Here is a 25,271-nt window from a genome sequence, read left to right on the forward strand (position 1 = left end):
AGTGCACAAAGCTGAAGAAGATGCACAGTTGTGGAAGACTTCGCTTACCTTGCCCCAGCAGCACCACTTCAGAACTGCGCCTGTCAGCTTCATGTTAACTGCAGCCACTGCGTTCAAGTTTCTTGAGTACAAGTGGGAGGAGCCGCTGAAATCAACTTTCATATCTTATCATAAGAAACCAGCGCCCTTGAACAGCTGCTCTTTTTAGACGAAGTTGGCCGATCCAGCCGAATTTGCCAAGTAACCGCTACGCGATGGGGGATTTAATCTCAACTCATCTCGATGAGGGCAAACGGGAGATTATTACAGGTAACTTCATTTTTTATGAACGTGTCTGTTAACCACAGTTGTAAGTATTGAAAGAGACGTGTTGGATAACCAGCGCTGGTATGTGAAATATGGTGTTGCGAAAGAAAGTTGCGATGTTAAACGGCTAATGTAGTGGGGTTTTGGGTGAAATAGTTTGCATTCCTCCCCAAAAGAAAACTTGAGGGATAATGAACTTTTGTTTCATCATACTAAACAGACACTTTGTTGCAACGTGGCGCAGTGTTTCCTGTTAAATTTAGAAGTTTGGGAATTTACGCTACATTAAAAATAACAGTGTGTGTCTATTTAAAGGTGGAAGATTAAAGTCATGTATTACTTTGCCCAGGTCTACAAAATGAATGCCAGCTTCTGAGCTGTTCAGTCTAACAAATTGAGTTTATATATACTGTTTAATCTTTGTATTAATGGGTTTTGGATCCAGGTGGCCTGCACCTTCAGAGGTGTGGTCAGGCGTGGTTGCAGGTCTCAGAAAATGCCTTGATTATCACAATAAATCACAGGGAAAGGACTGCATATTATTGTACACACATGTATATTTTAAACATGATCAATTTTTACAAAACATATCTTTAACAAATTCTGTCTCTATATGCTGCATGTTCACAAATGAGTAGACGAAGACCCATTTGGGAGTGGCATGAGACTAATGTTAATCTTCCATCTTTCTATTTGCACATTTAAAAAAATGTCACATATCAGATATGGAATCTTAGGAATGCATGGAGAGTGGTACAGCAGTAGGGAGTTTTCTGGATGAAATGTCACTCTTAACATTTGGATAACCTTTGAATGGCTGTTTGGGTAATGCATGTTCACTTTGTTAGTTTGTGTTTTTAAGCGGTGTAAAATATTCAACAGCAGACTATGACTGACCCAATGAGAAGTGCGCTTTTCTGTAAAATGTGTAGGTCTGTTGGTTTAGAAAATATGATGGTTATTGTAGGCTGTATTGTCTGTTGCTGTTTTGTTCTCTTGTTAGTAAAAAAAGTGTCAACCTTAAAGTCCCAAGGATTCCCTTAAAATAAAAAGTGTTTAGAATGGAACGTCACTGCTTTTCCCACTTTGACTTTCATGTAGTCTAGAAAATGAATGAGGTCATCAACTGAAAATAGCGGGTGGGGTATAGCATGACCTCAGCACTTCCTGTCACAAACAATCAGCTTTTTTTTCTTAAATATTATTTATGTGTTGGACTTGGATGTGTGTGTAATTTAGGGCTTATGTTTAAAGAAGCTTGTTTTGGTCATGTTGTGCATACTATATGGTGAAGTTTTACACAGAGTTGTAAAATTCCCACACCAGTGTTTTGAGTATCTGGGGGAAAAGGGGGTTCTTGCAGGAAATGCTTGACTGGAATGTTTGTCCTGTGGTAGGGTGTTTCTGTTTCTGGAGCAATGGAGCACTTAAAGAGCTTTATAGTGAGGTACTTGTATGGTTGCACAATCCACCCCTTATGTGTGTGAGTAGCCCTTTACATGTTTCAAATGCTAACTCATCCAAGTGAGCAATTCTTAGTCACCCACAGAATGGACTGAATTTTAGACCTAAATGGTAATCCTTTCAGAGATTTACTACAGTGTATGCTGAAGACATTGGAATCAGATAGTTGGGTAAGGCTTTGAGTAAGGCTTTGTGGTATGTGTCTCCAATGATCAGGCAATATAGGTTTAAATCAGAATTTTCCGTGATGAATATGAGAGTGACTCAATGTTGAACTCAGCACCATTGAGGCTCTCAGGACAATTAAAACAATGAAAGCACAGCATGTTTGAGGCATGCTTCATTTAATAACAGACCATCAGATAGCATGCACATTAGATCACATGGGCTGTGTCCTAAAACAAAGCACTTAACAATTGCAACAAATAGCTCAAATTCTGTCTCAAACCCTTGATCACTGTCCTTGATCGTCAGAACCAAAGCACTGATTTTTGGGGGCTTTGAGGTTACAATGAGAGTGAAGGGAATCCTCTTCTCAAGCTTCATAAAAACACAAAAACTTTATTAATGAACTCCACATGATTTATTTGTATATATATATATATGTATAACCCAAAACAACACTTTTCCAAAGATTTGCCCTTAGGTTACAAAGATCAAAGATAGAAGGTCTGAACAACACGAGGATAAAAAGAAAATGACAACATTTTTGGGTGAACTAACCCTTTAATCCCAACCTGAAATACTGAATTGACTTGAGTTGGCCTACATATGCTCATTAAGTATGGTAAATAATAATTGACGTCAAGCCATTGAAGTATAGTAAATTAGAATTCACACCTGAGGTGGCAATGTGACCATAACACATGTTTGTTATTCCATGATAAACACATGTACATGTACACCACATGTTCCTGTCAATGTGGCCCTAAAATGCCTTTCAGGTGGCTAAAGATTTTGCTCTTGTCTAAGCCACCATTACTACTTTGTAAAAGATAAAAAAAAAAGGTGAGTGAGTTAAACCTAGTGTATTCAACAAACCCTGGAACTATTTCGTTGCTTTGTACCAACAGACTTGAAACATCTCAACCAGTCAGAATTAAGAATTTTGTCATGGCGGCCTTCTTGAAAGAACCAAACAAGAGCACGATCAAAGAGCCGTGGGATTTCCTGCTGTGAGCTCTTCAAAGTGCATTAACTAGACAAGCATAAATGAAGCCAGAAGAAGAGTTTTGCTCTGCTCTCTCTCTTCCTCAGACCCCAAGAATCTGGCGGCCACAATCTTGGAAGACTCTCGAATGCACACATTTGTTCTTCATCCTTGAGATCAGTATTGATTGATCGAGTATCACCTACTCCAGGTCCTCGCATGAAATGAATGATTGGATTATGTTAGCATGATTGAGTTCTTTGTGATATAGGTCAGATAACAACCTTTTTTATGATAAGAATTGGGTAATAAAGTGACAGTAGTATTTTCAGTGTCATACCTTCTGAGCCTCTTCATTGAAGTGACCACTGTGGTAAAGCTAACTTGATTTTCTTAGGTTGTAATGAAATTAAGGACAGACGAGGAGTGGCATCCAGTCTCCACAGTATCACATGAGACTCATTCAGCGTGTGACTCATAGCACACACACACACAAACATGCACACACACATGCCCTGTGTCTTGTGGTCTTTCCCAAACCTGCGGCTGTGTTCATGAACTGTGCACTTGAAATAAATCTCCTGCATGCACTCTTTCTTCCTTTTGTTCATAAACAAACAGTACACATTATGTACTTGCACACATCTTAAATAACTGCTGGATTCCACTTTAAACATGACATTTCTCTTCTCTGTAACGTTTATGATCTCTGTCAATTTTAAGATCTGAGCTCACAGCTTTCCTACCCTGACTCTCACCCTGTCCCCTCTCTGATCTGAAATAGACACATTCCAGTGAAACTTCCTGTTCCTCTCCAACAAACCCCCCACCCTATGGCCTGTTAACCCACGACCCACATGTGGTCGGCTTATTAGTATTACCGTTATCATCGCAAGTGAAATCACTCCCTAATGTCCGTTGTAAAACCTCTACAAAACGTGAAGTTATTAGCAGGGCAGAGCACGACGTGAGTCCAATAAATAAAGCAGATAAGTAATCCCGCTGTCCCAGAGAGAAAATAGATTTTTAAGAGTAATGCAAAATAAACTTTCTTGGCTAGAAAAATGTCTGGCCAGGAAATTGGGTTAGAAGCAATAGAATGTTCATTTTGCACTCTTATCTAATCCCACTGTGAGACTCGTGCACAACTGAGCTGTTTTTCTTGAGTGAATCTCCATTATTTGGGCTTGTGATGAGACTTGAATTGTGAAATTTTACGCAAGTGTGTATGAAATGATATGGAACGGGAGTGTATCATCGTGGGATTTGTCAAAGAATGTTGGTTTAAGGTTTGATTGCTGTATCAGTGTGCAAACAATGAATCGGTAAGAAGTGCCCAGCCTTGTCACCTGTTCCCACCATCACTGCCTCCTCTCCACAAAGAGTTCAAACACCTCATACAAGTCCAAATTTGAGTAAAAATAGGTGTGCCTAAATTTAATCTTATTTGTACTTAAATATAATTTATGAAAAGTGTCAAATCTGCCAGGTTCGTTAGCTGGTGAACATGTTTGCGTCTGCGGAAGATCATGAGGCATTGCCCACTATCTCCAGTATGACACTTCAGAATATTTAATACTGCACTTAACCCAGAATGGTCGTTAACCCTTGACAGCACTATTACACGCCTGTAACTGATAATAAGCTTTAATAATTGAATGGACAATTATAAAACCTGTTGCGTGTGGTATTCATCTTACAAATATGCAAATAAGAATGGATCAAGTAATGTACGCACGCACATGTGGTAGTTGGCGACATGAAATAAGATAATCCAGTGTTTGATCCAGAATGACACTGTTAACAATTGTAAGTGTAAAAAAAACGTTTTTTAACATTGCAGATGGTCAGAGATAATTTCGGCCCAATCTCCTTTTTCACATTCCCCTCTGTTAAGTACTGCCTGCACGACTGCCTAATGGATTTAGCAGTTCATTTAATTATATATTCTGCCTTTATGGAGAAAGTATGATGGATTGCTTATGTATGGTTTCCCCCACCCGGCTCTCAGTACACCAGAGACTTTTCGTTACTGCAGCGTACATCATTCTGATTCAGTGAGAAAGTGTTTAAAGTATTCCTGTGTGTAAATGCTGCACGGCAGGTCTGTTTATAATCTGCTGTGATGTAAACTTGGATGTTAATGGTACTGAAGGTGAAGATATTTTGAAGAATGTTGGTAAGTAAACAGTGATGGTACCCATTCACTTGCATTGGTTTTGTGTCCATACAATAGAAGTGAATGGGTGCCACTGTTGTTCGGTTACCAACGTTCTTAAAAATGTCGCATTTTGTGTTTTGCAGAAGAAAGAAAGTCATACAGATTTGAAACAACAAGAAGTTGAGTAATGATGACAGAATTAAAATTTTTGGGTGAACTATCCCTTTAAGCTCTGATTTCTTTATGCATCATAATAACCATATAACCTAAAGATATCCCATAACTCTGCTTGACTCTAATTCTGATGGGTGTGTCACCCTTATTGAGAAGTGGAGTCAGTTGCAATACAGTATATGATCACAATCATTAAAGTATAGCTGATCTCACTGACCTTTCCTATAGTATGACCTCAATGGGCTTACAAAGGCTCAAACCAAGTTTCTCTATGTGGGTGTGTTTGTGCATCTTAGTGCTTCATTTTTTTCTGCCTCTCTCGAGTGATTGTTCACCCAAAAAATTATATTCTGTCATCATTTGCTCACGCTTACGTCAGATCTTTATGACTTTTTTTCTTTCACAGAATACAAAAGAAGATAGTTTGAAGAATGGTAACCGAACAATGGTGGTACCCATTCAGTTCTGTGTAGACACAAAACCAATGCAGGTGAATGAGTACCTCCGTTGTTCGGTTACCATTCTTCAAAATTTTGTCTTTTTTGTTTGGCAGAAGAACGTCATACAGGTTTGAAATGACAAGTGAGTAAATGATAACAGAATTAACATTTTTGGGTGAACTATCACTTTAAATGGCATCTTTACATTGTAAGCATTGTTTTTTTCTGTACTGTTTCTCTGGAACCATAAAAGCAACCTAAACTTTACAATAAGCTCTATAATTTATTTGGAAAGTTCCTTTGTTCCTATACCAACCACTTGTTGATCTACTTTCATGTGAAGGGCAACGCAGGGAAGCTCAAACATGCTAATCTACTTTTTTGATCTGTACATGAAGCACAGTGAGAATTGCTGTTAATGTTTAATGGCCATCGATTTGTTGCAAGTCCGCTTTATATAGGAGAAGTGCAAAGGGTTGCAACAAGGGTTTACAGTTGCCATTTGCATTTATATGATCATTCAAATTGTGTATTGTTTGTGTTATTTATTCTAAGTGTATTTACTGCAAGCACGTTTTCCATTAGATTTTACATACTGACTAGTCTAGCTAACTTTGTAGTGTTATATGCCTGCTCAGGCTCGTCTCCCTTGATGTATATAAAGTGATATAACAGCCTTTATTAATGCTTTGTTCATGACTGTTTGTAGGGCTGTGCAATTAATCGAAAATTAATCGTAATCGTCAATTTTGGTCTTCAACAATTACAAAAACAAAATAATCGAGGTAAAACGATTATTGTGCCACATTCCATTTTGCAAGGATCATCTCTTTTCTTGTGGTATAAATCCACAGCGCACCCCTTTCCTTTACAGTGGTTCAGCTGTGCTATTTCTTTACATTTATTTGTCAGTTGAATTCACAGTTTAAAAGCAAAGTTATTTATTTTCTCTGTTGTTTTAAAAGTTGAGTAATCGTGTTAAATAATCGGGATCTCAATATTGGCCAAAATAATCATGATTATGTTTTTTGTCATAATCGAGCAGCCCTAACTGTTTGTGTGTGTTTCTCAGCACGTACAGGAGAGCTGATGGGAGAGTTTGGTCGGCTGTATGAGCAGCAGCAGTATGCCGTCGCTCTCTTTAATAAGATGCGCTATGACATTGAGGGTGGAGGAGGTCCTCAGCCACAGCTCTTGCACAGGAAGGTAACACCTTTTTCTATTCCTCTTTTACAGCTTGTTTTGTTTCGTAATGCTGTCATTCAAGTAATAAATGAAAGAAATTAAACAAGGGCATTTCTCAGAAAGACTAAATAGGGTTTGGTGTTAAACATTTACTGTTTAACAAAAATAGTATTTTTGCATTTTATTGCCACTAGATAGTAGTTTGATTCCCAGGGAATATACATACTATTAAATGCACAACTTGAATGTACTGTAAGTCGCTTTAAATAAAACCATCTGCCAGAATGCATAAATGTTAATAAATGTTGAAGCGTCAGATTATTTTTTTTCTGTAAAGCTGCTTTGAAACCTGTAACTGATTTTAAACAACACAGCAGAATGAGGACGAGTTTCTGTGTGACACTTGATTTAAAATATAAGATTTTCTCGGTTCTCTCTAGAGTCCATACAGACAAACAGTTATATACACTATATGCATCCATGTCTAGTACTGTACGTGTATACACAGGCATGTATGTCTGTAGACTGGATTTGATAATGGACCATGACAGACTCTTGCACGCACACTGGGTGGGTTGAATAAACACAATTTAAATGTTTCCAGTTCTGGAATCTCTTTATATGTATAATTGAACATCAGATTCTCACTAAACATTGTGGGATCTTTAGAATGGTAAATTAGAATTTCAGTTCTTGTTTTTTGTGTGTGTGTGTGTAGGTGCCTCTCCAGAATAAGTCCATCTTTTCTGGGGCTTTGTTCCAGTATCTTGAAGAAAACAAAAAATGGCGAAATCGTTTTCTTTTTATTCCTGATACCTACAACATCAACTATTTTGAAAACAAACAGGTAATGAAAATGCCCAACTTTCAATCAAATTTCATTCACACATTGAAATCTACTGTGCTGATGAATTCTGGTCTTTAGTTTTTTAGTTTAATTTGTCCAACATTTATACTGATCACATGCTGTTCACATACACACTTTTAAAAAGGCAGCCACAGTCATTCTTTGATCCCTGATGTCTCCTTTTCCATTATCTCCTTATCTCCCCTAAATTCAGGCCCATGACAGAGGTCTGCATCCTAAAGGCACAGTAAACTGTGCTGGCTATAGGGTCCTGAACTCTATGGAAGAATACATGGAGCTTCTTAACACCAGCCTACCAGGTCAGTCGGAAAGAAAGCTGGGAAACCTCAGAGAGCAAGGCACTTCCAAATGCACTACAAATTAAATTCTGTTGACAAGATTACTAAACATTGTACAAAAATCAAACGTCACGCAAGGGTTGAAAAATGAGATGTGAAACTTGACGTTTTGTTAAACGCTTGCATTAATTGCAACCCAGTTTATAAAATAAGCTGTCATGTCCATTACTGTTAAAACGTTACAGACTTTCAGCTTCTTTGTCATGGTTTGAGTTTGAACTTTACACAGAACAGTAAGCAATGGCTATACTTTTAAAATTCCAATTCCATTATCAGAACTTTATTGTAACAGTTTCTTAAAAAATATTGTCATTTCAACTTTCACATAGTTATTAACTTTTTATTTGAGCTGGAGATGGAAAGAGTGAGACAGGCTGTGATCTTTGAGCAGCTGTGATAATGCTGAAAGGAGATCTTCTCATCAGGCTTTTTGTAAATAAATCTTAATTCATGCAACATGTTTTCCAGGTGTAAAAGCTAAAGTTGGCACTTCTCCAGTCCTGAAATGTGCAACACAGTTTCCCCTCATTCTCTGGCACCCTTATGCGCGTCACTACTGTTTCTGCGTGATGACAGAGAAAGAGCAGCAGAAATGGAGCGCTGTCTTTCAGGATTGCGTCCGCCACACCAACAACGGTGAGTCTTATGTTTACATTTGAGCCTTTATCCTTAACATTTGATTAAGCCTAAGTGTTCCTTGGGATTAGAACTCATGTCCTTGGTGATGCAACTTCCATGCTTTACCACTTAATCTACAGGAATACCTTTTCCCGTATTGTGTTCAAACTAAAACTGTCCCATTCTGATTGTGTTACTTTTAAAGACATCTATTTACCAAAGAGGCAACTCGAGCGGAACGTTTGGTACGGTTAGCGGTATTCATTTGTCCTGTTTGATAATAGAAAGAATTTTAGCGCTCAAGGCTGTAAGTAGATTCCGGGTGAGGTCATTGAGAAAGTTGTGCAGTCACATTTCGAGCTCTGACTGTTTATTCTATAGAGCTCTTGTAACTTTATACAGTACTTCAGCGTATGGCTATCACGCATCGAACATTTCTTTCTGTTTATATGGTGGGGCAGTTAGTTGAAACACAATTTAGACAAACGTTTATTGTTTGCTTCTTATCAGGGATCGTTTTCAGACTAGACAGAGCATTCACAAATGCTTCTGCATACAGTATATAAACTTCTTACTCTGTCCCTGTGTAAATATAGTTGTGAGAACGTTAATAAAGGTTCTTTGTTACCGTGAGACTTTCAGTCTTTCATTGGCTGAGTTACTGATATACAGTATTTCTTGTCAAGACGCATAAACAAGAGTGCACTTGTTGCATTTGTTTATTTGAAGGTGTCAGCTACTGCCATAGCTATTGGTTACCTCACCTGCTTGACAGACTTGTTTTGGTTGATGCATTGGCTGTCAGGTGGGCCAACCTGAAGAAAATATGTTTTTTTAAGCATTGTTTGTCTTAAGTCCATATTCACTTTAATGGTTACGTTTAAAGTTTTCTCATAGACCTCATATGTTAGCTTCTATGGCTGCTAAAGCTTTTTCTCTGCGTAGTCCAGATTCCAGAGTGGTCACAGCTGGGGCTGTCAACCCATAATTCAAGTTAGATGGGAGGCTTCTGAGAGTGAATGGATGCTTGCGGCAGGGGCAGTAATGTCCCCTGGGGGATTTAAGCAGCCATGTGAGTGTGTATATGCTTGCCGTAGCGAATCCCTGCTGTGTGTAGTATGTTGTCTGTGCAAGCACATCTGCAGGCATTTTTGCCAAGTAAGGACTGGTTCGGTTCTAGTTAGGTTTCTCTGCTATTCGTTAGTTTCTTTAATTTGCTTAGGGTTTGTTAAGGTGACCTTGGCTATTTTGACATCACATAATGGAATCTGGTTGTATTACTGTGTTCACATATACTGACTGAAGTCAACAAGTAGACTTCTTTCTTTGCTTGTTGCTAAAATCATAGCATTTTGAAATTACAGTATGAAGAAATGCCTGGCACGTCTGCTGCACTTCTATTATGCAATTCTCTGTCTGTGTTATTAGCGTTCTACAGTAGCACAAATGTTCTTTGTTATGTAACATGTATCTGACTCATTGGTTAAAAAGTTGTTTTGTGGGTATGTACTTAATCACCATGGCAATTAAGATTAAAGTAATTGGTAAATGGGCTGTGATTCATAAATCAACTGCTGATCTCTTGTATTTGTTATAATGATAGATACATGTAGGATGCCTCACCTTGTGTCTGATCAGATTTACATGTTCAAAAAGGTTAGGGTTAGTGGCAGAAGGGTAGAATTAAGATCTCATCGGGCTGCCAAGCTCAATGTGTGTTACCCTTTTTCAATGGACATCAGAATAACACTTATTATAGTGTGTAAGTACTATTTATATACTACACTGAAGTTAAGAAGTCAATTTTTTGTATTAGAACTGGTTGTGGGAGGTTTTCATATCAGACAACAGATGTGTATTTCCATATTCTTTTATTCTATCTATTAAATATATTATTATTATTTATTCGTTAACAATTTATTTTTATATGTTCTCCCTACATTACACTAAACCCATAACCTATATTGTTGCTTCCACCTCAATTTGTAATTAATTTAAGCCTGTTTATTACCTTAGTTTTTTTTTTTGTTCACATTTTTACACAATACTGGTTCACACTACAAACCTTCTTATTATTTAATTAAAAAAAAAAGATTTTATCTATAGACGGTTTCATTTTAACAACATAAACAAACGTTACTGTGCACGCCCACTTTTGTGACTCCAACTGAGCTTCCGGTACACATTCACAAACAATAGAGTGCCTGTAGATTATTTCTGATAACAATCAAAAGAAACCGAGAAGAACTGTTACTTGGCTAAACTTGTCTCTCCAGTATTTTGAAATTAGACTGCGATACCAAGCTCAACCGCTAGATGTCAGTGTACGATACAGTGTACCATTTCTTTAAATGCATCAAAACTACAGGACCCAAATTGTTTATTTAATAAAATGAACATACAACAAAATTCAACAAATCGTTTATTTAATACAATTATTATACAGTGAAATAATTATATAAATTGATATTAACATAAATTAAAGGCGGAATATATGACTTGGTAAATGCTAACTTTAGCCTCCTAGCACTGAAATCATGATCCCACCCTCCATGCGAATTGCCGTCCAAAGCCACACCTCCTCCAGAACACATGAATGCTCACAAACCAGAAGCTATTGGATCAATTCCAATTAAATCATGTCTCGTTTACTCGTGAGAACATGTTACAGTACAAATTAAATAACATTACTACAATAGCGAAAACCGCTAACGTAAACAACAGCTTTAAAATGGGATTGATGCAGCATAGTTCCCGTTAGACGCTGGGTAACAATGTAATACATAAAGGTCCACAAACTACATAGCAACATAATCAAAAACAAAAAAACAAAAATAGAATCATAACATGTACCTACCTGTCCAGAAGTTACCATGGCATCATCTTTGAAACCTTTGACTCCCGTAGTTGCTCCCAACGTGGAAAAGCAACACTGATTATAATCATCCCCATCAACACTCCCGTTTTGGCCAGGATCTCCTGTTGAATTCTCCAGGAACAAAATCGCGAACAGACCGAGCGGGAACCGACCGTCAGGAACCGGAATGCATTCGCGAATGGAATTCTGCTTTCACTTCTTTGATGATTAGATGTTTTTTGGTCATGGCAGTTTTTAAGATGGTCTTTATTTAGTTTGTCCTTTGCAAGTGCCACTTGCACACATTTAACAAGGGGAAAGTTAGGTTCCAGGTGTTTACCTGCCATTCTCCCGCTGTATCTCCATAGCGTTTGTGACCGCACTGATGACGTATGGTGTCTGCGTGAACAGGGTGCACAGTGGGATGCAAAATACGTTGACTGAAAATGTACACATTGGGACCAAGGGCAATGATTAGGCAAATGTTTTTTGGTCCTACACCTTTCACAGACGATATATAATTATAAAAATACCAATGTATCAATTTACTTATTGATTGCTATCAGGATGTTAAGAGACTTCCAACCAGCATGACAAATTCTGGACAGAATTGCCTACTCAACCTTTAAATAAAATATAATTAGTTATATTATTAGACACTAGCCAAACACAAACCGGAAGTTATCTGGGGGTCAGCTGCGCACACGTCCGATGAAACTGTCTATAATCAAATCAAATATTAGACAGAATAGACAGAATTGTAGATTACAAGTTACACAAATTTACAATACTTTACAATAGACATTCTCCTGTACACATTTACACAATAAACATTTCTGTACAAGTGTTTAACCATAGTATAACGAATGACATAATTTACAAATAACTACACAGCAGCAAATGTACACACAATATGTTTAGTGTACAGTGATTGGTACGTATTGTGGTACAGTAAGACAGTATATAAATTTGTCTGACTGTGTTAAGTTCTTATTGGTTGTGCATGCTAGTGGGGGATAAAGTGCAGTGCTGATGAGTAGATTGTGGGAGTCAAGAGTTTAAGAGTCTGACGGCTTGGGGAAAGAAGCGGCTTCGGTGCGAGTGGTCCATGTGAGCTCCTCTGTGATATTGACACCAAGGAACTTGAAACTGTTGACTCTCCACTGGTGCTCCGTTGATGGTGATAGGACTGTGTTCTCTGTCTTTCCTCCTAAAGTCCACCACCAGCTCCTTGGTCTTACTGACATTGAGAGAGAGGTTGTGTTCTTCACACCAACGTGACCGAGTGTGCACCTCTTCGTTCTCTGTAGACTGTTTCATCAGCGTCAGTGATCAGACCTACCACCGTAGTGTCGTTGGCAAACTTTATGATAGTGTCCTGTGTGTACAGGAGTGGGCTGAGAACACATCCTTGTGGTGCTCCAGTGTTTAGGGTCAGTGTCTGCTAGACAGGAAGTACAGGATCCAGCAGCACAGCATGCCGTTTAATCCCAGCGCCCGGAGTTTCACATCTAGCTTGGAGGGCACTATGGTGTTGAATGCAGAACTGTAGTCTATAAACAGCATTCTCATATGTGTTCTTTTTTTCCAGGTGGGTGAGAGCAATGTATAGTGTATGTGCAATGGCATCATCAGTGGAGAAGTTGTTGCGTATGCAAACTGTAGTGGGTCCAGTGAGGGAGGCAGAGTAGCGCAGATGTAATCTTTAATTGGCCTCTCAAAGCATTTGCTGATGATGGGGGTCAGAGCAACAGGACGCAAGTCATTTAAGCAAGTAACTTTGGGTTGCTTAGGTACAGGTACAGGTACAATAGTAGACGTTTTGAAGCGTGTGCGTACGATGGACAGAGAAAGGGCTAAAGAAGCTAAAAAAAAGAAACTGAAATTAAATTAGTAGATTTATTTCCAAAAGAATTTTAAATAATGTTTTTTTGTTTTACATGGCCTACTGCACAACTTGGACAACATTCAAGGTTTAATTGAACCTTCTGTATGTAAATTGATAAAACCTGAATAGTCACCAAAAATAAAAATAAAGAAAATTCTGAGAAAGAACTCATGTTCCTTAGATTTTTTTTAAACGAGCATTTATAAGTGGACTTAATATCTTTTCATTAGATTAAGGTATGTCAGCAATAACAAAAATCTTTCATTGCATCTTTTATAACGTCTGCAGTTAATTAAATCAGCTAAGATGAAAACATGAGCTGTACACATGTCTTGCTATAAGTATGGTTGTGGTGGGCATTGTGGCAATTTAGTGTTACTCCCATTTCACACCGCACGCGTAAAAAGTGCGTAGGTGGAGCAGCGCGTAGGGAAAATAGACTCTGCGCCAAAATGATTGCTGCACTGCTGCTTACGCGCCGCTTCTGCTCCGCAAGTATGAGCTGCTTACACATGCGGTATGAATGCTCTCATCTGTTAACATGTGTGCCGGAAAAAAATACGCACTGCTTACGCTTGCGGTGTGAAACGGGAGTTAGTTTAAAATTGCACTACACAGTTCTTCTTCTGGACACCACAAAGAGCTAAATGTGACATGTAACTTAATATAGCAAGTACACAGAGGAATTTGCATTGAACAGTGTCAGAACAGCAAGAAAGGATGGAGGAACATGCTGTGTTCGAATGGGATGTGTTATTCTTTGACTAGATTCCCAGAGGAGTAAACCCAAGCATGCATGAACAGAACTAGACCCTGGCAAGTATCGGCATGTTTTTGGAAGTGCATCATTTACATATAACTTCTTAAAATGTGCAAGTTATGTGCACTCAGTTTGACTAAGCGAAGGAAAAATGTTTTTGAAAAAGCTTTCAGAACAATCCCCTTTCCGCTATTTATTTGTCAGACAAACTAACAGAAAACCCTGTCTTGAAACCCACGCCACTGAGCAAATGTTGCTACTGCATGTCAGACTGGTTGGGATTTTCAAACAAACAGAGTATGTCTCCAATCCATGCATATTTACCAAAAATACTACACATTGCTACAAGTGTACTGGCTTGTTGACTGTCGAGTTTGTGCATCGTTGCCATCTTAAAGCCACAATATGGAATATTTGGACTGCTAGATGGCGCACTTTCGAAACAACAACAAAAGGCGACGGTAAATGACGTTATGTAGGAGAGTGGAATTATGGGACATGTCGTTTTCACCATCCAGAGGAGTATGGAGATCGCCCATCATGTTCACGGACGAGGTAATGAATTAATTTTATTTTATGTCATCGTAATAAATTAGCTTACAAGAAAAGTGGAATGTAATGCTACGTTAGCCCGCGACTGATATTAAACTTTGTCAATTGATTTGGTAGCGTAATGCTACACAGTTTTACCTGTTTAAAACAGTCATACAGTCATCGTTTAAAAAGTAAATTTGAACGAACCCACAGTATTTACAAGTAACGTTATTGGCTACATATTTTTGTGCGACATACTGTATTTCATAGGGTAACTGCATTCATAACTATTCAAATAATCTGTGCATGAATATTTCGTGTACAATAACATTTTCTTTGCTTACCTGTCTATTAAAACACATGCGAGAGCGGAGTCTCTGTCGAGTCCAAGTTGGTCGCGAAGCTCTCTCCATTTAGAAAACGCCACGCCGATATTAATCCTTGTTTTATTTCTTCGTTTGTCCATAAGCCTGCTTGCCTCATTTGGCCTACGTTTACACATTTTTGGGTTTCCTTTACTCGCCAAAGCGTAATCGTGATCCATAATAACAGAACAACAGATGCTGCGTCCCAAATGCTGTAACCACTTCCGCATTTGTGTGTTGCCGTAGTTTCTACAACCGGAAACTGAGGGTAGTGCAGAGCAGCGGATATTAAGTCACTGATATGCGACAAATACAAGGGAGACAAGGGACGGGCCATTATTTTAAATAGGAATTTCTCTGGATTTGCACATTCTTGGGAACATTTGGGATAATGTAAGTACACAACTGCATGAAATATATCACACTGTGCAAGTGATTTTTGGATATTTCATAACAAAATTATTCCATATTGTGGCTTTAAGCAATCTGTTTGGTCTGGTGACCCAATAAAGTGTGGTATGTGACTGCAGTTTATTTAATTTTGTTGATGTTTTCTTTCTCTGATCTTTTCTATGTGGTGAGAGAGACTTTAATGTCTAGATCTACTGTATAAAGAAATACGACAGCAAATATTAGGTAGAAAATCCTGCAAAGGTCAAAGTTTAACATTGTTGTAGACTGCTTTACGACCATTAAATGAGATCTTTTATCAAAGTAACTATAGTCTGACTCAAGGCCAGCAGAGCTATAAAATGTATGGGTATATGGTGTGTGTCAGTCTTAGGACAAGGTTTTATCGGGCATCTTAACAGGTTTACAGGCATGTTAATAAAGTAAGTTCAGGTGGTTTAAAGCATTCTCCAGTGTCCAGATGCACTGATATTTTTTGAAGGCATATTGAATGTCACTGTAAAGCACTCTGAGTGACAACATGACAGACGAACATGAGGAAATAACCAGCATAATCTGAATTCCTGAGCACTGAAACATGAGTAGTTGTCACATACAGTGACATGATGAGTGAAAGCGATAATTTACACTACTGAAAAACATGACATATAAGACAACTGTTTGTTCTTTAGAGCATCATGTTGTGCAAGTTGTTTAACTGTTCATTTTTGTCATAGTGATATTAGCACAGACTCTGTGTAAAGATGATTTTTTTTAATAAAGCACTCTTATTTCTTATGTTTTTGGATGTGCTTGAAATCAGTTGTCTGTTTATTGATGCTACGGCAGAATAAGCGAATCGTAACGCCAGTCCTCCTGTTTTTGCATACTATCTCTGTAGTTCACCCCAGATGTTCATAAACACTCATGCCCATGTGTGCATATACTCACGTAGACTCCTGCAGTGCTGGACTTCCTGTCAGCTCTCCTTTAGCCCCCACACCCACCCAGCCTGCTCCAACTTCCTCTCTTTGAAAGAGTTCAAGAGCTCTCTCTCTCTCACACACACACACACACACACACACACACACACACACACACACACACGTACAGGAGGTTTAGGTACTCAAGGCTGTTAGTATATATTGAACATGTTTTCGTTATTAATTCTCATAGACTATTTGATATCAACGACTGTTTTTAGATGTGACTGTACTCCAACAACAGCTTGCAGATGTGACTTCAATGTTGCCTGTATGAATGACTAAGACCTCTTTCATTTTTGAGATAGCTGTGAATAACTACTTTCTATTACAAAATAACATTATGAGCCATCAGCTGTTTACTGCTAAAACCATTAAATGGTTTTAATATGTAGCGTGTTTAAAAACCTGTCGAAGATTCCTTACATAGTATCATGTGGTGTGGACGTTATTCCAGTAATGTTTACCTGTTTTCTATTGGTTACCATCTGCCAACTAACATCCCACCAACAGAATCCAACACATAACCAGTAGACAGCAGACACCCACCCAAGCTTCCATTAAATCAATACTGTTTCCATTTATATTCTTGAACATTTCTTTGATGTTTTTTTTCCAGGGACTGCAAATTCTCATAACGTTATTGAATAGTTGAAAGTTCTTCAATTTTGAATTGTAATTTGTTTTTAATAAGTGTACTTCATTTGGGTCGCACCCATACAGACAAACTGGTAGAAGCAGCTTTAGAGTGAAAAACTGCCACAGGAACTAAAACTTTCTGATGACGCATTGTAGCTCATATTTCTGTCTCTGTGAGTTAGCAACCCTCCCCAACACGCAGACGACAAACTTGACTGTACAGTATATGTATTTCTGATCACACAACACGTGCTAACTCAACTAAATTTGGTTGCGAGTCCTAGACCTTTTTCGAAGTCACTTTAGTGAACAATGATCTGACAGCTGTTTTCTGCAGGTGTGTGAACTAAGCCAAAGATTTGCATGACATCTTGTACACACCTAAAAACCCTCTATCCCACTTCAATCCTGTTACTAAGGCGGTGTTTATGAATTAGGGTGGACTGTTAAGAGGGTGACCAAAGCGACCACAGTGTTTTGTGGTTTAATGATATAGTAATAATGTTGTGCGTGTTTGTGTAACCATGACCGCTCTTCCATTTATACTGCCTTATTTTCACTTCTCTAAATGTAGAGGAACTATACAATGTAATGATGTCATTTTACGTCTCGTCTCTTAGTAATGTGGTTGATAAACAAAACAAACATTTATTATTATTATTATTATTAGCATGTCTTTTGATGGTCATGGTGTTGTTGTATTGGTCAGGACTGCCTGAGGAGTGTAAAGTTCAGACCCCAGCATTCACAGACACAGTGCGACTCTATCGGCAGGCTCACGGTCACTATGGAACCTGGGACATGATGTGTGGAACACCTCCGCAGGTAAAACACAGAATTATGTTATATAGAATTATGTTATATAATAAACCTGCATCTGGAAAGGAAACAAGAGTCAGTGGAGGTTATAAAGTAATTGTAAGGGTTACAATAAAATACAGATGAAGGTCAAAGCTAAATTGTTTCATAGGAAGTGACCCATAGAGGAGTGTGACAAGCAGAGCGGGACGAGAGCCGCGAGGGAATGACGCGTCACATTGTATAGTAACATTGTTACATTAAACGGGATGGAGGCGAGAACCGCCGAACGTTCAACCATTTTAATAAAATAAACCAACAACAAAACGAAAGTAAAGTGCCGACAGCGCCCTCACGGTCGACTGCCGGCCACACAAACATAATCAAATATAACATAAAATCCAGGCCTGGTTCTCTCTCGTCCTTCACTGCTGTCGCTCCTCATTTTATGCTTCTGGAGCTCCTCCGTGAGAGATGCGAGACCGGTGCAACGCGCAGCTGACGCTCATTATCAATCGCGTCACCGGCCTCGCGCCGTTCCCTCACGGCCCTCGTCCCGCTCTGCTTGTCACAAGGAGTTTATGTGTGTAGCGTCAGGAACAGTTTCTTGTTTGGGGCAAAAAGTTTGTAAAGGCGACAAACCCATACTGTATCCACACAATCATGTTTATATAACATAACTGTATGTACATTTCGGTAAATTAATTCTGTACTGTTAATGGTGTTACTTACATAAATGTTAAGATAATATTGGTGTACTTGATCCCGCCATGAAGGGAGATCTGTTTTCATTGTAATACGGGTGAAATATATTTTGGCTGTACAGTCTAGTTAACTGGCTTCCGAACTGGCTTCCGAATATTTCATATTCTAAAGGGTTTGGATTAGTCACACTCACAATATGTCTTGATAAGTAATATACATGAGTTATACAGGGATATTTTTCATATCCTCTGATGTCATACAGTAAAAAAGGCACTCGGGCATGGTGGGAATGAGGGAACGTGGCCTCCAGGTCTCTACGATTTTGCTTTGTCACACGAACACATGCACAGAATGGCTGTCAGCTGGGTTTAAAAATGGGAGCGTGTTCCGTTTTCTGCACTTTCTGACTGTTCAGTATTTTTCTTATCGTCTTTACAGATCCTTGCCAACCTGGTGATGGAGACTCTTCTTCCTGAGATGAGAGACCTCATCACCCCCAAACTGAAGGGCAAGATGCATGAAAGACAAAGGAATTGGATGCTGGTATATAGATTCTGGCAGAATCCTTTTAGCCATTATTAGAAAAAATCCTCAAGTTTTATTTTTTATTTTTAAACAAATTATTTAAAAACCGTTTATCTGTTAAATGCAGAGAACATTAACAAATTAAAGAGATTTTTCATCTACTGTAGCACCAACAACAAGAATTGTATGTCTGTGTGTGTCTGAGCATTAAATACCTAATGGTGGTTGTCCAGATGCTGAATGGTTTTGCAAGTTTTTACGGAAACATTTCTTCAACACAGTCTACATTGACCTTCTGTCTTATCTTTGATCAGATATCAGATGCAGTGTACCGGCTGGTTCAGAGCCAAGCGCAGGGGCAGTATGAAGCAATAGTGCAGAGCTGTGAGGCAGGTCGCCCCCCACTGGAGACCACCATTCGAACAGACATGGACCAGATCATCACTTCCAAAGAACATGTGACCAGCAAAATTAGAGGTCATTTTTCTTTTGCATAATCCCGGTGACACACATGGTTGGCAGTTTGATCTTTCTTGATAAGTGCCAGTGACTTATTTATCTAATTCCATATCAGGTTTCTGGTTATTTGACTTTCAAGGAAGTCTACTGAAAAGAGATTATTAAGGAAGGCTTATATTATTTGTCACAGTTCGTTGTCTCCTTAAATGGTATTGATGTACTCTGATGATGTAATGGGGATTTAAAAACACTAAAATGCTTTATTTAAATTAGAAATAAAAGAAACTAAATTAGCAGTGTTCTCATCCAAGACACCATTTACAGTCACAAAATTATGCATTAATCTGTGGTGACTCATGCACTTCCATATTTAGTTAATATTTGTTCATATAAAATTTAAGGAAGAGTTTACCCAAACTATTCATGTGTTCAACTAAAGAAAAGATTGCATGAGGGTTAGTAAATTATAATAGGGTTTTTATATTTGGGTGTGCTATTGCTTTAATATGCTTTGGATATGTTCATAGTTACTCATTCAATATTTAATCTTCAGTAAGTGTAAAGGAATGTATCTGTTTTGCTGTAGCTCTTGTGCTGCCCAAGGCAGAGAAGCTTCTGAAGGTGAGCATCCAGCCGTACATCAGCTCCATCCTTGACGCGCTGATGGAACCCACTAGCAGAGGCTTCTTTGAAGTGAGAGACTTGTTCTTCAGGGAGCTGGTGGACATGAGCAAGAACCTCCTCAATGATGGCAACAAGGACAAACTTGGAGAAGTAAGGATAACATAATCACATTTTAATTCATATGGAGACTTTTTTAGCTTTAAGTCCTTGTCAGTTAACTGCCATGACGATTGAGATTTCAACTCTCTGGTCTGTGTTTTCCAGCACATGGAAAAGATCTCCATGCTTGCCTTCCATCCAGTAAAGATGCAGAGCTGCTATGAGAAGGTGGAGTCTCTGAGTTTAGAGGGACTGCAGCAGCGCTTCGATGTCTCCAGCCCCTCCGTGTTTGTACAGAGAGCCCAAATCCTGATGAGAGAGGTCTGTCATCTTTGAACCAGAACAGTCTAAATAATATCTTTTATAAACATGTGCCTCTAAACCTGGCAAACTACTACTAACAGTACAAATATTTGCCGCACATTTGAGCTATTTTAATGTGTTTATATAATGGTGATTGAATTAAGATGGTTCTTTCAACTACAGCGGGTTTAAGTAAGGTCTTTTAGGGTTTAATAGACTTTTTTTTGTCGTCACATGTCGTCACGTTAAATGAGATGTCCTGGGGTGGCATGGGCTGCTGTACATGTAAAGATGTAAACCTCCTTTTGGTGACAAAATTAAATAGCTGAATTTTATTGTTGTTTATGTCTGTCAACAGCTTTTGTTGACTGACGTGAGAAAAAAGACATCCAGTTATACACCATGCACATTATGTCATACATGGTTATTTCACCAGAATGACACATTTCTAGTTTTTATGGATATTTAAAAGAAGATAGATAAAAGAAGGATACTTGCAGTACAAGACTAAACTTGTAAGGTAAATTAACACAACAGTGTTGATCTAACCCAGGGTTTTACAAACAAGTTTAAGTACCCCTTTACTTGAAGTAGCCTTCCTCCTGTAATTTAATAGCACATTTGCATGTTTAACTTCAAAAACATGCATCGTTTTATCAGTTTTTATCAGTAGTATTTTACATAAGTATTGATATTATTAAACCTGTAACATTTCTTTGCAATTACCAAAGTAATGGAAACAGCTTGTATGTGAAGGTTAGACATAAAGTAAACCAACTCACGAACCCCCTGCAATTCCCCCACGAACCACCAGAGGTTCTCAAACCACAGTTTGGGATACCCTGATTTAAACAGTTCGCACCCTTTTTGTGTTTGCAAATATGCCCCCTTGTGGCAACTGTGTTTGAGTGAAAACTTTGTCATTTCCAAAACCTAATTGTGTAGGCATGTGATTTTTTTTCTTGGGGAATCCATTCCCATCTTTGAATATTTTGCATAAATTTACTTCCAGCCCTTTTGAAAATGTTCTCCATCTCTTTCATGTAGCAAATGGATGATGCAATGTACACGTTTGAGCAGCTCCTGCACCAGAGTTTAGAAGAAAAGGAAGGAGAGGACCTCTGTAAAACCATTCAGCGCTGCCAGGATCGCGTCATCAAGGTGAAACGAGACGTCTGCAGTGGCCTTTTCAGATATTCAACTGTAAATGAAAACAATTGGAAATGTAAATTTGTACCTTTTTATCTTTAGAAATTTGACTATGACAGCAGCACGGTTCGGAAAAAGTTCTTCAGAGAGGCTCTTCTGCAGATCTTCATTCCCTACATGCTGAAACAGCTCTCTCCAACTTGCTCTTCTGTAAGTCCTTATCTCTGTATTAAAAATGTTTTTTAATCAAATGCCATTATAAGTCACATTAGAAATGAAATGGATTTGCAGGAACTTCCACGTTTCCAAGAGCTCATCTTTGAGGATTTCTCTCGTTTCATTCTGGTGGAGAACATCTTTGAGGAAGTTGTCCTTCACACAGTCATGAAAGATATAATGATGGGTAAGACACACACCTGCTTTCAAACCATGGATGGAACCATTTCTGCCTTTTTTTTCTTACTGTAAATTGCTTTAGTCTCAACTTGAAGTCAGTAAATTAGTGATTTATAAGTGAATATTCCAAAAAGTGTGAACACCGTGGAGCTTTCAAAAACATTGCTCTGCCTTTCAGGTGTACAAGCTAGCATGACAAGGCGACATTAACTTAACTAATGTGGTGCGTTTTTGTCTTGCCGATAGTAGTTTGTGGCATTGTTCTACAAACCTCTTTTAAAAAAGTCCTTATTTTTGCAATTATTTTTTAGAAAACTGGTGTAGAAATTAGAAAATACATCAAATACAAACCAAGATATAAAATTTAACTCTTGACCAAAACTTTATGTCCCAATTCCCAAACTTCTGCATACTTGTAGTTTAAGTCCATAGTACAAGTAGTTAAGTATTTTTACATTTTGTAGTATTTGTACTTTTATTAAAATGTTTTTAGTATGGAAAATGACTTTACTACATTACAAAGCATATATCTTTTACTCTACTACATTTCATAAATACATGTTGATTTGTTTTACCATTAATACTTAAGGAAAATTACTTGAGTAACATGTACGAAAGCTAGTACTTTTGCTTAAGAACGTGCTAGATTTAACATGCTTATGTATTAAAGGTATAAAAACATGTAAAATGTATTTTATAAAATGTATTGAAGAAAAAAGTTTGAAGTATGTTCTGTTTGGAAAAGTATATACAATGTGAGAGTGTAGCAAAAAGTTATGCAAGTCTTAGCCTCCTATTAAAGGGTTTTCGATCTTTCATATACAGTAGTTTTTCCACAGACACCTCTAACACGGTCATCTCATCAACATGTCTGATTGTTTCTTTGTTTCCAGCTGTAAAAGAAGCAGCTGTCCAAAGAAGACACAACCTATATCGAGACAGCATCGTTCTGACCAACAGTGACCCTAATCTTCACCTGCTGGGGGAGAACCCACCCATTGACTGGACTGGAGAATATGGAGGAGGCCAAGAGGAGGTGGATGGAGAAGATGTAGGAAAAGATGGAGAAACTCCGAAAAGGCGGAGAATAAAGCAAGTGGTCTCCATGATCCAGCTAGAGAACACTGCCTTTGTACTGCCCAACGAATCATGCCTGGAAGTTCCTGCAGTAGACGACATTCCTGAGGAGGAGACAGAGGGACGTACAGACGCCTCAACATGCCAAGCGTCGCTGAAGCAAGTGCCCAACGGAACCAAAGAGGATGTGAATAAAAATGAGGTTGAGGAACTACCAGCTGTAATAAATAAAACAACATTAAAAGAAGAAGAAATTGATGTCACGCAGGTGGTGGTGGAAGAAACATTACCACAGGACACGCAAGGCAACTCAGCCATAGAGAGTGCCATACAGGAAATAGAAAACGCAGCACAGGAAACGGAACATGAGCGGGGTGGAGCAGTCAAAGAGGAGAACGTTGCAGAATCATCACCTTTAAAAGAGGAAACTGCATATACTAGTAACAAGGAGGTTGATCTCACCCCAGTGTGTCAAGTTGAAACGCCTGCATCAGGTACAAACAAAGATGCACCTTCAAGCACAGAGGAGAAGCCTTCGGGTTCACCATTATCAGACCAACAGGAGACAAATCACATTACCGAGAGCACTAAAGACACCCATTCAGAGACTGACTGCAACTCTCCATCACCGCATGACGACAGTGGATTTCAATCTCCCGCTAATGAAGTGGAAGGGGAGGAGCCTCCGACAGGAAATGAGGCATGCAATGACTCGGAAATGGGGGAGGACACTGGGAAGAAAGATGCACATGTGGATCACCAGTGAAATGGGAACTTTGTGTCTTTTAATTTTGTTCATTTATTGTGAATGTTTTGTTTGTGCCTGAAAACAGTGAAAAATATATATAAAATCCACATCTTTAAGACGTGGCACTTTTGCCTGTAAACACACTCCGTACTACTCCGTAGACATGTGTGAACTATTTTTGTCGTTGACAATCCTTGTATGCACATAGTCACGTTGTCCTTAATGCACTTAAATGAATCACCCATAGAAGTGTAACACAATCTCGGTCAAAATGTCTTTATTTAGTACCTTCTGTTATTTCTATAATCCAGCCTGTGCTGAAGTATAATGCCTTTGAGCTTGTGGAAACCAGCCACATTATCCTCTATGTAGATAGTATATATGGTGCCTTATTTGATTTTGCATGTTGCTTCTGCTTAAAGTTAGTAATAGCTGACGGCAGACAACATAAGACACTGAATTTTTTGTTTAATGAAGAGGTTTGTTGTATTCTTTTCCAATTTATTTTGATAAAGAATTTAGATCTGTCATTTACAACTTGCTGGAACCTCCAAGTAACCCTGCTTAGCACCGGTGTACATTGGTGCAGTATGCTTTAAGAAACTCTGCTGTCACTTGTTGGAATTACATAAGTGGCTCCATCGATTTTTTCTTAACCTGTTGGGTAAATTCACATCGTAACTGACAAGCTATTTTTCATGTGGTGCTCTCCCTCTTCTATTTCATTGTTTAATCTGTGGATGCTGTTGACTTACCTTTTGTTCAGCATTGTTGATCATATGACATTTTTTTGTAATGCTCGCACTGTGGTCATTTAGTTCTGCAGTTGTCCTTGGGCAAAAGGTTGTATAAGATGTTCTGATTTCAGTGCAGGTGACTGTTGTAGATAGGATCCAGTGGATGATGTCCATTCAGGTATGAATGATTTTAGTACCACTGTTGAGTAACCAAAAGTACATGATACTCCAATGATATTTCTATATCAAATTTATATGACAATCAGTCAGATTAATGATGTGCAAAACGTGTCATACGTAGTTTTATCTGGCCGTAACAGTACTTTGTGTATTGCAGTTTGATATGTTTTAAAGTTTTATCTATGGAATAACAAAACCTGTTTATGAATACAATTTAATATTTTTATTTATTAGTTACAGCCCTTGGTACTATACTTGGCATTTTTATTTTACCCCATTTTAACTTGCAAAAATCATCAAATCCATTGTTATTCCTTGGAGAAAAATAAACCTATGAACTGACAGTGTATT

General features: G+C 38.3%; 1 protein-coding gene across 1 annotated transcript; it reads left to right on the forward strand.

Annotated features, from left to right (window-relative positions):
* On the forward strand, positions 1-25,267 carry niban2b (niban apoptosis regulator 2b). Its single transcript, XM_057325929.1, has 14 exons — positions 1-309; positions 6,768-6,901; positions 7,599-7,727; positions 7,942-8,047; positions 8,555-8,722; positions 17,830-17,945; positions 19,062-19,166; positions 19,463-19,625; positions 20,194-20,381; positions 20,496-20,651; positions 21,681-21,794; positions 21,885-21,992; positions 22,074-22,185; positions 23,072-25,267. Exons 1-14 carry the CDS (start codon positions 255-257, stop codon positions 24,019-24,021), a joined length of 2,604 nt encoding a protein of 867 aa, XP_057181912.1. The 5' UTR covers positions 1-254; the 3' UTR covers positions 24,022-25,267.
* Positions 25,268-25,271: the final 4 nt, after the last annotated feature.

This window comes from Triplophysa rosa, linkage group LG2 (genome assembly GCF_024868665.1).
Source record: "Triplophysa rosa linkage group LG2, Trosa_1v2, whole genome shotgun sequence".
Taxonomy (NCBI): Eukaryota; Metazoa; Chordata; class Actinopteri; order Cypriniformes; family Nemacheilidae; genus Triplophysa; species Triplophysa rosa.